The sequence below is a fragment of the Prunus mume genome, linkage group LG8 (genome assembly GCF_029339155.1).
Source record: "Prunus mume cultivar Tortuosa linkage group LG8, ASM2933915v1, whole genome shotgun sequence".
NCBI lineage: Eukaryota > Viridiplantae > Streptophyta > Magnoliopsida > Rosales > Rosaceae > Prunus > Prunus mume.
Genome location: NC_142705.1, coordinates 18,557,781 through 18,579,995, shown reverse-complemented (window position 1 = coordinate 18,579,995; position 22,215 = coordinate 18,557,781). Strand labels below are relative to the sequence as shown.

The following is a 22,215-nucleotide window of genomic DNA, read 5'->3' as shown; positions in this document are numbered from 1 at the left end:
AATCACTACGGTAAATCATGAAAAAATTTAACACAGTCACAGGTCATATAGTACATCAGTCGTGCAAGGTTCCCAGTATATCCTCATCTCGGTATAAATGGTACCTAAAATGGCAGAAATCAGCTTCATGAGCATGTAATTAGAAAAACCATATGAAAGTCCAAAGAGATAATAATGAAGGGGTAACAGAAGTACATCCATTATTGCAGTATGACAGCTACTGTCACAAGTTCCTATAACGTATATAACATAGCATACATTCTCAGATGTTCATAGTCAGAAACAGAAATCATAGCAGGAAAATGTTTAGACAGCACTTTGAAAGAATTTCAGAGCTTATGGTTCAATACATTTGAGTTGAGGTACACCAAATAATCCTTGAGGCAAGACATTCACTGCCAGAACAGACTGGGCCCTTAATTTAACTCTGCATTTGAGACTTGACCTTTGCTACTGTAACCCAACAACAAACTTATGGGGCTTTACCATAACTCTGATTAGCTAATAAATAAAAGACAACTATTATAAAAGACATTGAAGTGATTATAATACCTAAAGTGATCTCATGGTCTACATGTCACTTCCATTTGGATAAATGTCAACACCTTTAGAACATTATTGCTAATTAATCAAGTACAAAGCAAGATCAAGCTTGATTAATGTAGATTAATCAAACCCGACCCAATGCAATGCAAGCTCCACCTTGCCTGAAAGTTCAGCTTGATTTCCATGAGATCAGCCTCAGCTCAAATTACCTAAGATTACTCAAATCATGCTCACATCATTCTCTGAGCTACAGAATTTAGCTTGAGCTCATATAGTAATAATAAAGCCAAAACAAAGCTTACCAAAGCTCCTCTCTGCTTTACAGATCTAAAAACATTTAGTAAGACTAGAATGGGCATTCACCATGAAATAACAAAAATGCCTTCTTGAGTGAATCGTAATCCTACTAAACAACTCAACTAACATGCTTGAACCTATAGCTATTTGTGTGTATAACATGCATCTATTTACTGAGAGATAGATGCATGCATATTGATACGCATATGCATGTAAGACATATGCGTATAAACCGAACAATCAACCATAAAAAAGATACACTTCAATATTTAAGTATATGTGAGGTGCACGTACATGCATTAGTATCCATGCTTCTGTGTAGCTGTTTTGCATAAATGCTAATAAACTTTCCCTCCTTATCACGAACCCCATGACTGACAGCAACAACTTTTCCAGAGTTCAACTAAAGCGTAATAAAATGAAAAACATTCCATTTTGCAGAAACAATACCTTATTTCTATGCAGAATGCTTGTTTTTAATTTCCTCGAGGAAAAAATAATATTTCCCCAATCTCTTTTGGACTTTTCTAACTGAGACCGACTGGAATTTAAGTAACAGCAAAGCCGCATTCAGATTGGCTTTATACCAACAACAACAACAACAAAAAGGCACAAGTTCATGTTACTGTGCAACAAAATTCCTATTTAGAGTTCTCACCAAAAAAACAAACAAATCTATGAAAGTGAAAATTTTTTATATAAGGAAAAACCAATCTTTTAATGGTTTTGATTTTGGGTTTTCTGATGTACTGGTTCGACAATGACAATACGCTTGCAATGTTAAATAGTACCCACATACAGGAAAAGCTCAATCTCCCTAAAACGCACAGCCAGAGCTACTGAATCAATCAAACGCCAATTAACCAATTCATTTCCAAAGTGAACTCAAATCCTAAAAACCACAGAGCACTCAAGTTTTCATTTTATATTATTATCCAAGTTTCCCAGGAAACAACCACAACAATGAGAAAGTAGGGAGTGGATAAATTGGCAAGTATACCTTGGTGGACTTCTCAGGGAGTAAGATCCCAGCATTGGTTTTGGATGGAGGGATGATTTTCTCAACAAGAACACGATTCAACAAGGGAACCAAACGCTTCGCCATCAGAAAAAGCTTCGCCTGAGCTGCTAAAGTCCTTCAATCGAATCTACCCCTTTGCTTCTGGGCTTGTGTAGGAAGTGATTGCCTATTTGAGAGCCTATCTGCCAAAATCGATGAAATCCTATTTTCTTTCTTTCCATTAAAAAGAAAAGGGGAGATATCTTTTGCCGCCCAAATATTGAACAGAATCACCCTACTCCAGAAAAACATTTTTACTATAAATACAAGAAGGAGTGAACAGGGTAGAGGACACAACAAAAAATTCATCATCCAATCAAACAAAATCCTACACAAGGAAACCATCAGTCAAATAGACAACTCAAAATCAACCAACAAGCCCACTTGAATTTCAAGTAACTTGAATTTCAAGTAAAACCACAGATCGAATTCCCAAGGCTCGGACTTAAGAAATAAGTCATTCGAGCGAGATTTTTCTCGTTACAAATTTGGTTCAGAGAAACCAAGATAGGTAGAGCTTGAGTTCTCTCCAAATATGGAAAACCTCAACTAATTTCACAGTGCAGTCTCTAGCTCACGGCGTCCTCAAACGACCACTTCGCCTTCGATCAAGAAGCCGAGCTTTGCCCACTCGAAGCTTCACAAAAGCTTAAGGTACATTAAAGCTCTGAGAATCAACCTTTGGTATCGATTTGTAGTTGAAAACCGGGCGTCGAGTTGTCAACGGTCGATCCGGCCAGACATTTCCGATCCGGCCGAATGCGAGCCTCCCATCCAGGCGAAATGGAGATCCGGCTATCTTTTTATCTTTTAGCATTGGCATTTATTTTATAGTTTTGTAAAAAGGCGGTTCCGCCTAAAAATTTAAATTCCATCAACCATTAGAACAACCTCTTTATCTTGAGATAAATTGTTAAAGTCCTCACGATCCGAGGCAAGAAAAGAACTTACTTGGGAGATATTCCTCACCCAAATTCACAATCGTTTGTTTGCGAAATCAGTAACTTGGGCAAGTTATCCATTCCAAACTAAGTCTGCTAGAATTTTTATTACTAGCGATGGCACGCCGCACACCAAAGAAAGTGACTTGTTGACCAGTCTATGGTTCTCAAGGCGTTGGGAACTTTGCCCTTCCATCATAGGAGTAAACCAAAACGGGTGAACAATTTGGCACGCTGGGACTTCTCGATATACATATTCTCATTGATTTCTTCGCAAGCTCATGAACACTGGAAGCTCTAGCCAGAACCCACGCCATGATATGGAAATAAACCAAGTAGCCCTCGGGAAGGTGGAATCGAGAAGAGTGATGCCATTCGACATGGCAACACGGGAGCGGGAGATCGGGACCGGCTCGGAAGGATGAACTCGAGGAATACGTATTACGACAAGAAGTCACAACACAAAGGAGCCAAGATACTCTAAATAATATGACTATGATGCAATGGCAGGTCAGCAGGCAATTCAGGGAAAGACCAAGAGGCTACCATGGCGAATTCCCAATCGGATGAGGTGGTCGGCAACTAGATCTTCCCTATGGTCCCCACCGGATGGGCATGGCCATATCAAGAGAATCCTCTTGTTGCAGTAGTTGGAATACGAGCGAGGGAAATCCAGGACACGGGAAGAAGCTTTTCCTATCCAAGAACGTCAGCCCCAATACGGCCGAGAAGGTCTGCGCCAAGACAAGTTCCAGAATCAGCGAGCCTCAACCTGCTCCACAACAAGCGGCCCCACAAGATCACCCTATGGAAATTCTGCCCAACAGCCAGATGTTGCCCTACAGGCCCGTAAGGATGGACCCTAATCCATTCCCTCCTTTGCAAGAGGAAGGAGAGGCGGGGGAACTACCCTATGCTAACAATGACACGAGCAGGGGGGCAAATGGAGGAACCACCTAGCTCTGGAAGAACCGGAGGAACACAGGGAAGAAGTTCTGCCTAGGCCATATAGGGCGAACCCGAATTAATTATGCCCAGCCGAACAAGGACAAAATCTCCTCCCTGTTAATGCTTTAAATGATGTGGGGCATTGCAAAGGATGATCAGGGAAATGATGGAGCCTGAGGCCAGGAGGGAGAAAGACCCACCTACAGAAAGCCATACCCACCTTACATTGATCAGATACCTTTGTCCCCAGGATTTAAAGTGCCAAACTTCACTTTATTCAACGGAGAGGATCCTCATGCTTCATTAGTCGAACACGTAGGCAGATTTGCTATCCAATGCATAGCCATAGAGAATAACCCACTGTTAAAGCTAAGACTTTTCGAATTCTCTTTCTGGACAAGCTTTCACTTAGTACACTAATCTGCCAGCAAATTCCATTCAGACTTGGGAACAAATGGAGAGTGTCTTCCATGACTACTATTACAGGATTCACCAAAAGTCACCATCGTGATCTTGCGCCTCAAAGTAATGAAGACGAACCTGCCCAAGACTTTATAAACAGGTTCAGGAAGCTCAAAATGAAGTGCCGAATCCCCATGGAAGAAAGACACTTCATCCAAATGGCTCAAGTGCCTTCAAGATTTCTCTGAGAAAAAGATTTGATGGGATCTTTGTTTGGAGATCTGCAGCTGGATAAAGCGTCCAAACGAGGAATTGCTCAGGGAGGAACAGTAGAAGAGAAACTCTTCCAAAGGCACGTATTTTAAATCCCCTTCTTCCTCAATGCATATGATTGAAGTAGAGTCAGAAGAAGATACAGAGGGATAGGAGGAGGGAGAGGTTGCAGTTGCGGAAATGGCAAAATTAAAGCATCCCATCAGTTGTAAGACTCTTACAAAGCCTCCAAGGGATCAGAAGCCGCCACCATTCACAGGAGGGTTTGTTCCAAACAAACCAATGCAGAACAAGGTGTATTCCTTTGATCTGACCAAAGTAGATGCCTTGTTCGATGAAATGTTGCTGCAGAAAGCAATAGAGACACCTCACAGAATGCCCAAACCAGAAGAACTCAAAGGCGCATAAGATTGCGATGGTACAATTCTTGGAATCATTCTACCAATAGTTGTGTTGTTTTGAGATGTCATACAGAAGGGATAACAGCAGAAGGCTAAAGTGCGAGAAAAACCTCCATCCGTCACCATAGACCCTTTTCCCACAAGTTAATATGGTCAACCTAAATTGGCGTAACGAAAGAAAGACAGACCGCTTATAGAGGTGGCTCGGTAGAAGCAGAATAGTTCCAAAAGGGATTATGGAGAGACCAAAAGCAACCATTTCAGTTGAGTAGTGCTCTGCGGCAAGTGCAAGTGCGAGGTCGAAATGAAGTAGTCTGGAAAGACAGAACGCCACTCCAAGTGTTTTTGACCGGATTGGAATCACACCCCATGATAGAGCCAGACAGAAACTACCCTGTCAGTCTGCCCAAGCGTAAGAATGACCAAACACCCAAGGAGGAAATACCAATAAAAATGCCCTAAGTGAGAAACCTTTGGCAGCCATCATTGAAGGCGGTGGTATTCAGCGGGAAGAATGGCGGACCAACAATGGAGCTAACAAGAACTCAAAGGAGGAGGGTTCAGAGACGATCGCACATTCCTCAATAACAAGAAGAACGAACAGTGCTTCGAGGCCAATTCGCCAAAAAGGGAAAGAGCCAAGTACTCCCAGACATGAACAAGCAATCTCTCAACCATAGAGGTTGACGTAAAGAGTCCTCGAGAAATCTTATATCCATCCCGCCTCCATCTCGGAAGATGTGTTTAAAACTCCCCAACTGAGGAAAAACTGATCCTATTCCAGGAGGACAAGAAGGCTGGCCGAGGAATATGAAGAGGAGCAAGCTGGATTATGAACCATCTGCAGATGACGAGAATCGCTCCTCTAAATGTAAGAACCCAGGAGAATGGACGGAGGAGTACGCGGAGAAACAGTATGGATTATGACGGAGAGTTGGATGCAGGCGAGGCCTTTGGTGCGGAATTGGAGGACTTGTTACGTGCCGACCTAGGCATCAATATGGTGTTCATTCGCGAGAAAAGTTACAGGCGATAGAGGGACAGAAAAGCACTTTGGACGGAGATGTATTTTCCCAAGAAAGTTTTGAATGCAGGTTGGTAGAAGCGGAAGAGATGCCGAATGCAAGCGAGCAATCCCAGACGGAAGGAACCACCAACAAGGCAGCTCAGTCACTTTGCTTCTCAAACCAACCAAAGAAATGACAAACCACCTCAGACCTTTGTTTATAACAGCAAACTTTGGGGGTGTTCCTATCCCCAAAGTTATGGTAGATGGAGCTGCAGCCATCAACCTTCTGCCTCATAGAATGCTGAGCAAAATGGGCAAAACAGAAAGGGATTTAATTCCAACCCGCTTGACCGTCACCAATTTCGCAGGGGGCATCACCAAAACCCTTGGGATCCTGGATGTGGATGTTTTAGTAGGAAGCAAGAAGCTGAAGGTTGCATTCTTTGTGGTAGATACTACTTCTACCACTTACAATGCACTACTTGGCAGAGACTGGATTCATCAGAGTCTATGTGTTCCTTCCACTCTTCATCAACAGTTAGCTTTATGGAATGAAGAAGGCTACATGGAGATAATAGAGGCCGATCCACGGCCATTTCTACCTTCTGCCATGTGTTGTGAGGCAAGGTACTATCATGATGACCTTGGACCTTTCACCTTTTTTGGAGTCAACCAGAACGGCCGCCCCCATGGTGTCACGACCCAGAGGCTCATTGAAGAAGGTCTAACCAACTCTTTGGAGGATTGGAACAGACCTTTTGTCCTAAACTTCCAAAACTCCGATGTTTAGTCCCAATCAACAAGAAAAGGATCGAGCTGCAACAATCCGGTCCATTACAAAAAGATTGTTGATATACTTGGAGGAAAGAAAGCTTTTTGTGCAGAATCCAGCCACCAATATGGCAGAATTCACTCATGAAAGCACGGAAGGCCAGGAGGAAGAGGAACTACAGGAGGAAGTGTTAGATTTTGCACCGGTGCACTTTGGATGACTCTGCCAGGTAGAAGACCCTTTGCAGGAAATAAACCTAGGAACAGGGGAGGATCCAAGGCCTACCTTTATCAGCGCACTATTGAAAGAACCACTTAAGAATGAACTCATTGCACTTCTACAAGAGTTCAAAGATTGTTTTGCTTGGCATTATCATGAGATGCCAAGATTAGATAGGGGATTGGTAGAACACAGGCTGCCAATCAAAGAGGGATACCTTCCAGATCAAACAGGCCAGAAGAAGGATGTCCATGGACACAGAACTGAAAGTCAAGGAAGAAATAGAAAGGCTGCTCAAGGCAGATTCATTAGGCCAGCCATCTATGCTTGATTGGCTGGCTAATATTGTACCGATTCTAAAAAGAAAAAGCGGGGTGTCAGAATCTGTGTGGATTACAAATCTGAATGAGCCTTCTCCCAAGGATGAGTACCCTATGCCAATGGCAGACATTGCTAGTAGATGGAGCTGCCCACAACCAGATGCTATCTTTTATGGATGGCAACGCAGGTTACAATCAGATCATGATGGCGAAGAAGACATCCACAAGACAGCCTTCATGTGTCCAGGGCATATAGGTGCTTTTGAATACACTGTAATGCCTTTTGGCTTGAGAAATGCAGGGGCTACCTATCAAAGGGCAATGAATTCTGTTTTCCATGATATGATAGGGCATTCCTTGGAAGTTTATATTGATGATGTGGTGATTAAATCACCAGAGGAGGGGAACCACATGACAAATCTAAGAAGAGCATTCCTAAGAATGAGGCAACATAAACTGAAAATGAACCCAAAGAAGTGCGTTTTTGGAGTTCAAGCGGGAAATTTCCTAGGATTCTTGGTCCACCAAAGAGGCATAGAGATCGACAAAAACAAAGCAAAATCCATCATAGAAGCTTTGCCGCCTAGAAACAAGAAGGAATTACAAAGTCTCTTAGGAAAAATTAATTTTTTAAGGAGATTTATATCCAATTCTGCAGGAAAGATCCAGCCTTTCTCTTCTTTGTTAAGATTAAAACAGGAACAAACCTTTAAATGGGAAGAACAGCACCAACAAGCTTTTGAGGAAATCAAGCATTACCTCTCGAATCCACCAGTTCTGTCCCCACCAAAGAGAGGCAGACCACTCAAGCTCTATATATCTGCATCAGAAATATCCATTGGAAGTTTATTAGTTCAGGATAATAAGGAAGGGAAGGAACAGGCAGTCTACTACAGGCGAGGTAACTCTAACAGAGGTGGAAAGAAAATATTCTGCAATTGAAAGACTTTGCCTAGCCTTGTACTTCATTCTGCTTGTGAAGCTCAGACATTACATGCTGCCATACACCATCTATATCATTGCCAAAACAGATCTGATCAAATACATGCTAACAAGACCAATGCTGAGAGGCAGAATTGGAAAATGGACCGGCCTTGACAGAATTTGCCTTCGATATGTTCCTCGAAAGCCGTCAAAGGACAAGCTGTGGTAGACTTCCTAGCAGACCATCCCGGGGAGGAGATTGAAAATATGGATTCTTTAGACATAGCAAATGCAGATCTATTAACTAGAGCCCACACCTGCCTTAACAATCCTATCTATTCAGTTCACCTTGCACCTTGGAAATTATACTTTGATGGATCAAAAACTGATATAGCTTCCGGAGCAGGAATTGTTTTGGAAGAACCACTTGGAATCAGACACTGCTACTCTTTCCAATTGGATTTCCAGTGCACCAACAACAGGGCAGAATATGAGGCTCTAATCATTGGCTTGGAAATGCTGGTAGAACTAGGAATCCAATCTGTGGAAATTCTGGGAGATTCCATGCTGGTTTTAAAACAAATTGCTGGAGAATACAAGTGCCTAAGCCCTTCACTAGCCGTCTACTTGGTGGCAGCTAGGAATCTTCTGACAAAATTCAGAGAAGCCACTTGGGAACATATCCCAAGGGAAGAAAATTTTGCAGCCAATGAGTTGGCTCAGGCGGCAACAGGCATACAAATGCCCGAAGATTGTGTACAAAGAATCATCAGGATAGGAAAGAAAAGCTTGTCATCTGTTCTAACCAGGGGAATGGAAATTGATGTCAATTCTGCCACAATCACTGAAGATGATTGGAGAAATCCTATCATGACCTATTTACGATATCCAACTCTGCCCTCTGAAAAGAGAATCAGAATCATGGCTTTAAACTACCTTATGTGGAATGAAGATTTGGTCCGAAAGAGTAAGGATGAGGTGCTTTTAAGGTGCCTTGGGAAGAAAGAATACATGAAAGTCATGGGGGAAACCCATGAAGGGATCTGTGGAGCACATCAAGGTGGGAGAAAAATGGTGCTGGCTAATTAGAAGATATGGCTATTTCTGGCCAACCATGATGAAAGATTGCATTAACTATTCCAAGGGATGTGAATCTTGTCAAAGACACGGTCCAATCCAGCAGGCTCCATCAGTTCCCATGAATCCAGTGGTAAAGCCATGGCCCTTTAGAGGATGGGCAATGGACCTCATTGGCAAGATCTATCCAGCCAGAGCCAAAGATCGCTTTATCATTGTTGCCACAGACTATTTCACTAAGTGGGTAGAAGCCAAGGCTGTTAAATCCACTACATCTCAAGAGATCATCATTTTCATAGAAGAACAGATTATACAAAGATTTGGCATCCCAGAATCAATCACAACTGATAGAGGATCCTCCTTCATATCCGGAGAAATGCTGGACATGGCAGAGGCATTCAAAATCGATTGCTCCATCCACTCCTTATTATGCCCAAGCCAATGGACAGGCGGAATCAAGCAACAAAGTGATCATCGACATTATCAGGAAAATGCTTGAGAAGAATCAAACAATGGCATGAGAAGTCATCGAAACTCGCCTATAGAGATAGCTGTTCAGTCCCTCGTAATTGCTCACCAACATGACTTAGTAGGAGAAAACTACTCCTGTGCCATGCCGAACTGGAAGGATTGATGCAAGCACTGACACTCAACAAACTCCTAGCAGAAAACAGCAGATCAAGGGCCTATAACAAGAGAGTCAGGAACAAGAGTTTTGAAGAAGGGAGATAGTCCGAAAGGTTCTGCCCCTTGGAACCCATGTGGCTGGTTATGGAAAATGGTCGCCTACATGGGAAGGCCCTTTCATAATCAATCAGATCCTCGGAATGGGGGCATACAGGTTGCAGGATAGGGATGGAGAAATTCATACTGCCCCAATCAATGGCAAATGGTTAAAAAAGTTTTATCCAACCATGTGGGATTCGCAGGCTGTACAAACAAACCCTGGGATAGACACAAGATTACACTAAAAATCTTTTGATTCCTTTTAAAATTACCTTTGTATTAGATTTATTTTGAGTTTGTCCCTTTGTTGTACTTCTACTTCTGTCTTCTATTTATTCCATCAATAGAAATCAAAAACTAGAAGTTGCAACAAAATAAACTTTATTTAAAATAAATAAGCCGTAGGGCCCTCCCCATGGCAAGCTGTTCATAAAAAAGCAAAAGATAACAAAATCAAAATCCTAATTTTCTGAGAGTCTTTTGCAGATTAGTCTTCTTGATAGAAAGTTCCTTTTGGAGCAGCACACCCTGATGAATTGAAGCCTCTGCAATCTCCAGGGCTGGCCTAGAAGCTACAACCATGCTCTGCACAAGGAAGGTGGCTTTGGTCTTGGAGCTCAATCCAGCCCCGAGTCCTGCACTTCCCGTCGCCGGTGCCTTTGAAGCTCCGCAATCTGTTTCTCCAAATTATCCGCAGAGCTTTGGCTTCTTTATACCCCGCAACCATCGGGTCCAGCTTCGCTACCTTTGCAAAGTCAGCCAAGTTGGCTTCATGAGTGGCCTTGCGAACTCAGAGGTTTTGAAGGTGGGCCTCAGATCTTCATAGTGGTCGTGAAGGTTGAGCACATCCCTGCCAAGCCAAGGCTCATCTCAAGTATGGGTTTTGGGGCCATGTTCTGTCTGCAGCGCCAGATCCTTCATCAGGTCAAAGGCCTCTCTGTCCTCATCGGCTCCGATTGATGAAGCGCGGATCTTCGCTCTCCATTGCTTCTTCCACGCCTCGGACTTTATCTTACCAACAGAGAGCTGAGCTTTTCCAACTTATCGGTGGGCATCTAGGTCCATGGCTTCAAATTCTGCCACTCAGTCGAAAAGAGGCCATGGCGGATGAACACGCAAGAGAATGAATAGGCATCTGAGAAGGAAGCATAAGTCAAAACAAGGCAGAAATGAAAAGAAGAAGACAAAAGTACAAAAACACTCACAGCAACAATCGGAGGCTATGAGGGTGGTCCTCACTTGCCAAGGTCCCAGCAGTTTTGATGTTTCGCCTATAAAGATTTGAGGTCGAGAGAGATAGAGGCAGGGACAGAACCACATAAGGCAGAAAAGACAGAGTAAGGGCAGAACTCACCATGAAGCTAGGAACGCAGTAGCAGCCACTTCTACTACGATTTCGGAGCAGAACCACTTGTTCTAACTGCCCTGTGCTCGATCCGAATTGCTCCACTGGTCCTCACCGTGTTGGAGCGGCAGAGATTATTCTCGCCTCGGATCATCAAAAGGGCCACCTCTGAGTTAGTTAGCCCTGCCCCTATATCTTCCTGCTGCTTCCAAGCCAAGGCAATGCTCTCCGCTATCACCTCAGCAGGAATTTCCTCCTATGGATGCAAGAAGTCGAACAGGAGAAATAAGAATGCAGCAGGAACAAATATTGCCAAGTATATAAAACTCACCTCTTCTTTCACTGTCTTGGCCTTCTCTTGAGGCTCCTCTCCTACCTCTTCTAGCTCTTCCAGCTCCCTTTCTTGCTCCACAGCTTCGAAAGCCTCTCTCAGATCATCATCCGTGCCAGTAAGTGGTGGTAGGAACTGCCCTAGTTCCCTCCGGGCCACATATTATTCTACAATCTTCTTTCTAAGTCTTTTTGACTTAGTAAGAGGAGGAGAAGGGCTTCCAGCTGCAACGAACAGAAAATGAGCCTTAAAATTATGACAGAACTGGATTATGAAGAATTGAGAAAAGGAAGCTGTCAAAGAATACCGGAGTCACAGATTGGCAGTTTCTTTTCTTTTCTTCTAACAGGAGAAGTGGCCTCAACAAGAGTCTGTTCTTCTTCTTCTTCCTCTTCTCCATCCCCGGAGGGCAGCTCCAGATCCCAGAAGCAATAACAGAATTAACTATGCAGAAAACAAAAGTCAAGGGTCAATCCAGTAGAGGAGTAATAGAAGAAGCTGAACAAATATCAAAACTTACCAAACACCTCTCCACTCTGAGCAGGTTGGCTACCAATATTCTTTGTCAAAGAGGGATCTGATTATAGACAGAATGAAAGATTAGCACTATCTCTAAAAACAGAATAGGCAACGACAGACATGAATTAAGGATTTACCTTCTATAACTTGCATATTGATGTCCTTAATGGTCTGTACCATGAATTTGTGGGTCTCCTCATCTGTATGGACAGTCCAGTTGTCCCAGCCCTTAAAAAGAACACAGCGGTACTAGAAGCAGGCAGATCACGGAATCGGCCTTCCACAAGCATCAAACTCCATGCAGCTGCAGGAGTTGGTTCCCATGAAGGATAAAGGGCATCTACACTATTGTTAATCTTATTCACGGCACACCTGGCATCTTTGTGAACCTCCAAGTCATCTGCATCCCTCCAAGAAGAACCCGATTGCGGCTTTCAGATGATTTGAGAGGTATGAGTGGGCAGCAAGCTGCCTTGCACGTGTTGGGATGGTAGACTTCGCCCCAAATGATAATTTGGAGGCTTTCCTCCTCCGTGAGGCAGATCTGCAGGTAAGGTCACACTCAGGAACTTCTTCCAAATCGATTCCTGCAGATTCTTCTTCGGCTCCTTCTCAAATAGATGATGTCCAAACTGAAACCAAGGATAGGTTCTCCGATCACCATTTGCCATCGCTGCAGACCTCTTGTACAAAGGCTCAAGAACATTAGGTACTCATCAATTGACCTCTTGGGGACTTCACGACAACAATGGTTGAGCGAACCCGATCCTCAGCGAACTATGTCGAAACCTCAATTCAGGAAAATAGACTGCAACGATCTGAATCATCCGTAAGGCACCAGGCGAGATTTAGTGGATACTCTAGGGTGGCGATGCGAGTTCTTGAATAGATGAGCCAAAATCAGAGGCCCGAGCCCAACGCCGCATGATTATGCAAAGCTTCGCGGATGCCTATACTCAAGCAGAAAGTCGAAAGTATTCTTGCGAATTCGAAACACAAAGCGGCGAGCAAGCGTGTTCTCATCTCTTGATAGATTGCACGATGTAAGTATGGCGTCATAAATTCCAGCCCGTTTCCGTGAGCCCCAAATCGGGAAGAAGCTCATCAATCCAATCAGCCCATTTAATCGGACTATTTCTCACTTCACTAGATGGGAACGAACGGCTTAAATTCTTGCTAACCTAAGAATGAGAGGCCAGAGCAGAAGAACTCTCGAAACATAGAGGGCCTCAAGATCCTTCTTCATCAGCTCCGCTATCTCGGGAGGAACGGGACCAAACCAGTGAGGCCCCAGCACCAAGGTGTTTTCAAATAAATGGAGGACATTTTCGTCTAAGTTCTTCTGCCAAAGGATGGAGCTTGCTCCTAACCTCTATCGCATGCTTATCAATCCCAGCCCAAAGAATGTAACTGGAGGGACTGAACAGAGGAAGACTGAGCACGAGACTTGGGAAGACATTTCTCGAGTATCTTTTTAAAAAAAAAAAAAAAAGAGGTCGACAGACGGACAAAGCAGATCGAGCGAAAAGGAGTTATCGAAAGAAAGAAAGCTCAAGAGGAACGAAGTCGAAAGAATTAGGTTTTGGTGAGCGAAGCAGAGGGTTTTTGAAATTATTTTAAAGAAGCGAAAACGTGGAAAGAGAAGACACGACGTGGAAGACAAAGCGTCACTGATATTGACTAGCTAATAAAGAGCTAGTAACTAAAACTGCTTCACACTGGGCACTAGCTTAGTGGGAAGAGTGGCGACGTGAGGTAACAGAGGAATTTACCACGCGCCAATTTAATGGCCATGTCATTTAAGTCTGAAACTTCCAAAATGATTCAGACTTAAGGGGGCATTGTTTGGGCCTAAAAATTGACACACCCAGTAAAACGAGGCCTGTAATAGAAGGCTGCAGAAAATCAAAGAAAAATGGAAGCCCAAAACCAGAAGAGCCCAAACCCAAAACTTATCAAACAAACGAGGCTAATCTGGGCCTCACAGCCCGATATGATAAGAGGACAGAACCCAAAGGACAATCCCACGTGACATCTCGGGATAAAGAAAAAGTCAAGAATGGCAATCACAGAAGAAGTGATTGAAAGATTCATGACATCAAGATGTTTTGAAAAACCTGAAAACCCTGAAGATCAAATCCCTCTCACATGTATATATTTAGAGATTTTTTCTTCTATGTTTACAGAGAAGGTAATTCTCCCAAGAAGATAAGCAAGTTACAATCTCAGAGAAGGATAAGCAGGAAAGCGGGGGCTGTCCAAAAAGAAGTCAAACTAACCATCACGAGTGAAATCCCACAAGGGGCAGTTGAAATTGGGAAAGAGATTAAGTTCTTTTTTCAATTTCAACTGCCCCTTGTGGGATTACACGCACTCAAAACTCATTTATAAACACACCCAAAAAATATACAATTGTTGACTTTGGGGTTGATTTTGGGTGTGTTTCTATGTTTAAATCGTGTTTGAGTTTTTTTATAAATACATGTCTAGGATTGGGTTTATTTATAAATTTGTATATTTTCTTTCATATCAATCAATCCAGATGGAGCCTAATTAATACTGTACACATTCTACATATTGCTGGAAAATAACAATAAATAAGAAGGATGATTTGGCAGCATTAAAAAAGAAATAGAAATTATCTCAATTTTTATTGAACAAAAATGAGAGACCACTTCCAATTTCTCAAAAAAGTGATTGTGTGATGAGAGGCCAAGCTAGGCAGCACGCTGGGGTGTGATGGCTCTTGACCCGTGAGGTTTAGTATTCGTACCTGACACCCCAATCTAATACCAAGTTGAGGTTTGCTACCCACCCATTGAGGATGGGCGGCCCTACTAACCCGAGGGTAGGGGCGTGCTTTGTGCGACTTCACCAAGGTGAACAGCGCAAGACCACCACACCTCACCTAACAAGACTTGCTCAAACAACCAATCACTTTAATGCCCTGCTTAGTTACAAACCCACGCTACTAGGCTCGGCAATTACAAGATGTCATATAAATCCTTATAAGCATTCGTATTGTTGCGTATTTTTTCAATGTGGGACTTTACAATAAAGCCTATGCCATCATTAGGACACCCCAGTAGTGATTTCAAAATGTTTGTTAGCATATATCTATCTACTACCTATACAATACTGAAATTACAAATAATCCTGCGCGTTACTCCACCGAGGAATGAGTAGCCATGAAGGGATTTAAGTACAGGAAGTTTGTCCCACTTGGGATGAATTGATTCATTAACAAGTCAACGGCGAAAGTGATTATATCCGAACTAATAACTTAATTAAATTATTATCGATTCATATAATATTATATGATTCATCGATTCATCCATATTACTTATATATAGAGTAAAACACAAAAGAGTAGCCACCAAATTGGTGCCGGCGCAGCTTTCTTAATACATATATGCTTTCCATATGTATATGCATCCATATATACCATAACTATTCTTTAAACCTACACCACCTCTCTCTGTATATATAATATCATATACAAACATCCCTTATACTTATATCAACCTAATTACTTACTGCATGCATGTACCATCAAGAGTATAAGTACCCTACAATGTTCAAGTTTTCTCCATCAACCTCTCAGTTCCCAACTTCATTCGTTACCATCGACGTCATCGGTTTAATTTAATATATATATATATATATATATATCTCTCTCTCTCTCTCTCAAACAAAAAGAAAAAATAGAAAAGGAGAAAATGGCTGAGGTTACAACAAGTTGTTTTAGCAGAGTAGCACTACTCATCCTACATATCCTACACCAATCATGTGTTGCTAAGAGTACATTAATTTTCAATGTCCTAAGCTTTGGAGCCAAGTGACAAGATTTTTAGTACCTGTGCGAATAGGGTAAAAATCACTTAAAATACTTGCAAGAATACAAGGTTATTGTAGTATAAGTGCTCATGCAAGGTCGTTGTCCCCAAAGATTGTTTGACTAATTTGAAATTAAACTAATTCTTAATTAATAACTAAAATAGATTTTATTAAAGATTTGAGGTTTATGGATTTGAAAAGATTAAATTAACATGAAAAGAAATCTGAAAGTTGGGAAATAATAACAGCAAAGAAAAAAAACGTTTTCTTTTTAAAGACTACAAATTTAGAGAAAACTAAGGTTTAACCTTCATCGTCGCAGTCCTATGCAATTCTATCAATTACTTATGAATTTCCACATGTATGCTTTGAAGGTTAGGTTTTCCTAATGCATATTTTCCTTGTGATGTTCAAGCGAAAACATATATCTAACATGCAATCCATCTGTGATGTTCAGATCAGATATAAACATGCAAGACTCATCAAGCTTTGTGAAAACCCTTTGAAAAACCATGCAACCCTTAAGAGCGTGATATTCGCCTTAAGTGAACTTACAATTACTAATCACAAGAAGCCATCCTCAATTTCAGGGTGATGTTCTAACAGAAATTGCATCAAATTACTTGTCTAAATATCCTAATGGTGATCCGTCATTAAAATAAATCGATAGTTTTAAACACAGTGATTAATAATTCAAAGCAAACATGCATCCATTCATAAGCAAATTAATAAAATTACATATTCATGCTACAGCTCATGGCCTCGCCCTAGCAAAAGGAATTAGTTACACATACTCATAATTAAAATCAAAGAAAATATCATTCGAATGAAGAGGAATAAAAACACCTTGAAGTAGAAGCTGTTCAAGAACCCTAGCCAAAGTCTTTGTCTTCCCCAGAATTGCGTAAAAGAAAAGTTTTTAAAATTCCTGGGAGAAAGAACTTAAATACCCCTTAAAACCTAGCTGCCAATGTACAGCTTTTCTATCCCCACAAGGAAACTAATTAAAATAAAATAATACTAGGAAAAGTTCAAATTGAATTAGGAGAATCTGCTCACAATCTGATGAGCCACGTTTTGGCCTCAAATCTCCTCCAAATCTGGCCCAAGATAGCCTGTTTTAAAGATAAAAATATTCTGAACACTTCTCCAGAAGGCCACAAACCCATCCGAGGTCATCTTGGGCTCCAAAAACGCAATAAAAGCCCAAAACGTTACTGTTCCAGCACCGCGCACTGCTCCTTTATTTCATTGCCAGAAAATAATCGCTTGGTAGAAAAGTCTGAAATTTAGATACGATCAAGCCAAGTGACTCACGAACGTCCTCCAACTAGAATTACTCCAAAATTGGTCCATTTGATTATGTTTTGCTCCAGAGAAAGTCGAAAGACCTATATTGAAAATATAATTTAAAATATCAAAATTCTTCCAAAATATTAACCAAAATATACTAAGAATGGGGTTAAATATATAATATAAAATCGACTCATCACCAAGCCTAACGGTGTAATAGATTCTACACAAGCTTTTCTGGATGTTTGGACTGCAGCATGTGCCTCCTCTGATTCCACTACTATACATGTACCAAAAGGGAGGTATTTGCTTCGCAATGCTATGTAGTTTTCAAAGGTGATAACTGCAAAAGCACAGATGTTACTTTTCGAATTGATGGAACATTGATAGCTTCGTCTGATTATCGAGTCGTTGGCCAAGCTAACAATTGGCTAAGCTTCGAATGAGTTACTGGTGTGTCCATTATCGGAGGTGCCCTTGACACTAAAGGTACTTCCTTGTGGGCATGCAAGTTAGCTGGAAGCACTGATTGCCCCAACGGAGGAGCCACGGTTAGTAATTTATGCTTTCTTGTCAATCAGGTGAAATCTTGTTTAAATTTGTTGTCTACCTTACCCTAACAGTCTCTTCGTGTTCTATTGTTTCCTAAATTTTGATATTTTTGTTCCCACTGATACGCAGAGTCTGAGTTTTACAAACTCCAAAAACATTAACATCAATGGATAATGTCATTGAACAGCCAGATGTTCCACATTGTGATAAACGGCTGCCAAGATGTTCGCATCAAAGGGGTCAAAGTCAATGCCGCTGGAAATAGCCCAAACACTGATGGCATCCATGTCCAATTGTCAAGAAATGTTGCAATCTTCAACACCTCTATCAAAACTGGAGATGATTGTGTCTCGATTGGCCCCGGAACAAAGGACTTGTGGATCGAGCAAATAACTTGTGGTCCTGGCCATGGCATTAGGTCAGATTTTATAGCTCTTGGAATATTGCATTGCTTCCATATGTAAAACCTCGTAACAGTTAATATTATAGTTAGCTTATACATACATGGGTGTGGTGATTGCAGCATAGGGAGTTTAGCCAAAGACTTGGAAGAGGAAGGGGTACAAAATGTGACAGTTAAAAATGCAATTTTCAAGGGTAGTCAAAATGGTTTGAGGATTAAGTCTTAGGCAAGGCCCAGCAACGGATTTATTCAAGGTGTTCAATTCCTTGATGTCGTAATGTTAAATGTCCAAAATCCTATCGTAATAGACCAAAACTACTGCCCACACAACATCAACTGCCCTGCTCAGGTAATGAAAACTATAATCACAATGTACGTAGTAATTGAGCATGTACTCATTCATAAACGTTATGTATTGACTAAATGTCTAATGCACATTTCATCTTGTTTCAATATTATAGGTATCAGGTATGAAAGTCAGTGATGTCGTGTACTGGAACATTCAAGGAACATTAGCTACAGCCGTCGCAATAAAATTTGATTGTAGCGCAACAAATCCATGTAGTGGGATAAGACTCGAAAATGTGAGTTTAACCTGCAGGAATCAAGAGGTTCAGTCGCATTGTGCCAGTGCAAATGGAAAGATTGTTGGCACTGTTCAACCAAACAGTTGTTTGTAATACTGAAGATGAGATTAGGCATGAAATACATGTGCATAGTCTACACACATAAGTCTGTACATAAATATCTATTTGGTTTCTAAGTAAGACCTCTTTCTGATTAATATAATATTTGTAATTTTATGCTTACACACATAATGCTAGCGAGTCTGTACATAAATATCATTCTTTTTTATACATTAGCAAGTTAATAATAACTCAATTATATTTTTCTGAAATGAATTCAATACATTGGAAATCACTTCATTTTTTCCCCTGGCTTTTTAATAAGGAAGGATTAATCTGTTGTTTTCCATCTATCTTTGGTTTACTTCTTACCAACCCTTGAACTCAGACTTGACAACCTCCAGCAGCAACTTGCAATACAATTATATTACCTGAAGTGAAAGCTCTCTTGTGGGAATAATAATAAGTGCCTATAAAAGTCCTTTTGGAGCAAACTTTTTCTTCTTCCTTCCCCGTTTCTTCAAGCATCTTCGTAGTGTTTTCTCCTTCCTCCAACAAGCATTGCAAAATGGGCAAACCAAAGGCTAATTTCTTCCCAGCCCCCGTTTCCACAGCACCAACAACGTCCTGTCATATGAAACAATTATAATGACCATCAAACCGAATATAATCATAACCTGTCCAAAACCATACACAACAACCTTAACCAACCTTCCCTTGATGAACAGCAGCAGGAAAACAAGCTTTATGGATTGGCATCGGTTCTGAGTCCCCACCTGTATATTATCTTCCCAATTATCAGATGATGAACCTCAACTCATTCCAGCATAATATTCACCTCCACCAAACTAAGTTAACGTTGAAAAAAAGTTCTCTAATATCCACAATCATTAATACAGTTAATAAATAAATATACATGAAGTGATGTTTCTGGTAACCTTGGATTGAGATTACCACCAATTCATCAACATATAGAGGGCCTGTCCACTGATGTGTTTCGTTATTTAATCATACCAACTCAGAAAATAATCTTAGCTTCATCATACAACCTCAGAGAGAGAGAGAAGAACTGTCTGCTCATGTGTGACAGAACTATGTTGGACGCGTGGTAAAGACCATATATTTTTATGGACCTCAGAATTAGATGGAATAGAAATATGAAATAATTGCTAAGCTCTGGCCTTAAATATGAGACCTTGACGGAAGATGAACAAAAATTATAGGTCTATATAATTCGATTACATCAAAATCGAACTAAACATTACTAGAAATTCGATTACAAAGGCTTAGATACACTGAGGTTGTCAAGTTCTGATTAGCTCTTCTCCAATTCTGATCTTGATACCCATGCACTTGGCAACATTGGATAATGCACAAGTGATGGAGGAGACATCAAAGCAGGGACTTGATAGGTCGGCTGCTCATCATGATTAGTATCTTCCCGGACGAAACATTGATTTTGTTTCTTATTAAACCCCATATATCTTTCCATAGAATCAATCTTCGTGGTTGCAACTTGTATCTTAGATTCGAGTGAAGCAATGAGCTTAGTCAATTCATCCTGTGAAAAATCATCTATTCGATTGTCCCATGTCGGGTACTCCTCATCAGAAATCTTCTTCCCTAAATTTTGAAACTTTGTCGGGTATTCCTCCTCAAAAATCTTCTTCCTTAAATTTTGAAACTTTTCGTCATCCTCATCCACGTGATCTTTCTTGTCCTCATAAAAATCGGACATATCAAAGTTTCTCTTCAATCCGGGCGTGGACGTATCCTTAGAATCCTTGTACTTGTTGAGAATGCGTTTGAATTGAGTCGGATCCCGCGGCCACGTCTCCGGTTGAACTGCCCTCCCCTTCTTTTGATCGGCTTCGTAGACGATCAAGCAAACATCAATACCACAAAGCTTCGAAAGCTCGTCGGCCTTTTTATATATACTCTTCTTTCGCTTCCGAAAGGTCATCTTCCGAGTGCCCTCATTAGGGATGAGTTCTAAGCTTCTTCTTCGAGGGGCCATCTTCTATAATTCCACAAAACATAGAGAGACAAAAATTTTGATGTTTAGATTAGAAGAACCCAGGAAAATAATATATAGCAGAGATCTAATTGGATCTAGAGACTGAGAACAACTAGAAGCTTTGGTTTGAAAAAACAGAAAAAAGAAAAAGAAAACTAGGGCAAAAAACCATAACTTGGATTGTTCAAGTTGAAGAAAGTACCTGTGACTTGGGTTTTTCGGAGATCTTAATATGAGAGTGAAGGTCGGGGTTGTGATTGAGTTTTATAGAGAAGGAAAGAGGCGAGGCGGTTCAGGAAACTCAATTCAAATGGGAATTTTTTTGGTTTTTTTATTTAATTTTTAATATTTATAGAAAGGTGGTTTCCATATTTCATGAGGAAAACCCAAAATATAATTCTTGATTAATACGTCGTCTATATTCCACAGTTTCCTATTTCTATTCCACCACGTCTGGCTTTCATTCCTAGGGTTTAGCCCTTCTCTCTTGCGGACACTTATTTGCGGACCCATCCCAAAACAAACCCGAGAGACCCAATGAGGCTCAATTTGGCATTATATTTCACTATCGATATTCTTGGCTTCCGAAGGAACACAATTTATTTTCTGTTTCCGATGGGACTTCCACCATCTCCTCTTCCGGGTCCGATTGTTTTCTTTGCTTCCGAAGGGGAGGGACTTATTCCGACGGGACAGAGGGACTTTTTCCGATGAGACTTTTTCCTCGGGGAGGGGGACTTTCCGATGGGACTTTTCCTTTTTCAGGATTTACACTTCCGATGTGACAAAGGGATTTTTCCCCACGAGGCGAACTTAGTGTGTTAGAGGCTGAGGAGTTTACTCACAGCCCAGTGGATCGATGTGGGACAAGCTTACTCACAGCCCACTTGGTGGAATAATTGCAGAAATCAATGGAATCAGAAACCAAGTGTTTTTTTTTGTTCTCCTTTTTCTGTCAAAATAAGAAACAGAGTTTTGTTTATATAAAGAATACATAAAAGAAGAACCAAATACAGAAGCCACTTTCAAAATTAAGCTTCACAGTGAGTGTTGGATAATGGATGAGTGAAAAGGTCCAAACAATTTTGGAAGTGTGAATCAAAGAAAGAAACCATATCACGGAGAAAAATAAAAAGTACTTCTCTCTCTCTCTCTCGGTTTGCTAGTTCTTCTTGGGTTGGATTAATCTATTTCTGGTTTGGTTGGGTTTCATTAATATTTGTTTGGTTTCTGTAGCAAAAAAAAAGAAGTAATTTTCTGGTTTGGCGAGGTTTGCTTAATTGAAAAGGAGAAACTGAGTTTGATGAATTAAAACAGAAACAAGAACGCCGCTTGTTTAACTGTATTGTTTCCACTTAACCAGTTTTCCCTTTGTGT

General features: G+C 41.1%; 1 protein-coding gene and 2 pseudogenes across 2 annotated transcripts; 1 reads left to right on the top strand and 2 right to left on the bottom strand.

Annotated features, from left to right (window-relative positions):
- Positions 1 to 36: 36 nt before the first annotated feature.
- Positions 37 to 1,997, bottom strand: LOC103339175 (10 kDa chaperonin, mitochondrial pseudogene; annotated as a pseudogene). Its single transcript, XR_016122915.1, has 3 exons — positions 1,844 to 1,997; positions 1,138 to 1,246; positions 37 to 104 (listed from the first exon to the last, which is right to left on the bottom strand). The product of XR_016122915.1 is annotated as a 10 kDa chaperonin, mitochondrial pseudogene (transcript).
- A 13,832-nt stretch (positions 1,998 to 15,829) lies between these two features.
- Positions 15,830 to 18,875, top strand: LOC103339184 (polygalacturonase-like; annotated as a pseudogene).
- A 1,116-nt stretch (positions 18,876 to 19,991) lies between these two features.
- On the bottom strand, positions 19,992 to 20,838 carry LOC148914946 (agamous-like MADS-box protein AGL103). The gene has a single exon (XM_089043194.1). It carries the CDS (start codon positions 20,836 to 20,838, stop codon positions 20,137 to 20,139), a length of 702 nt encoding a protein of 233 aa, XP_088899320.1. The 3' UTR covers positions 19,992 to 20,136.
- Between the last annotated feature and the right edge of the window lie 1,377 nt (positions 20,839 to 22,215).

Bases quoted from the DNA above. Each gene is read 5' to 3' on its own strand.
- LOC148914946 (XM_089043194.1), bottom strand. From the start codon at position 20,838: ATGGCCCCTCGAAGAAGAAGCTTAGAACTCATCCCTAATGAGGGCACT.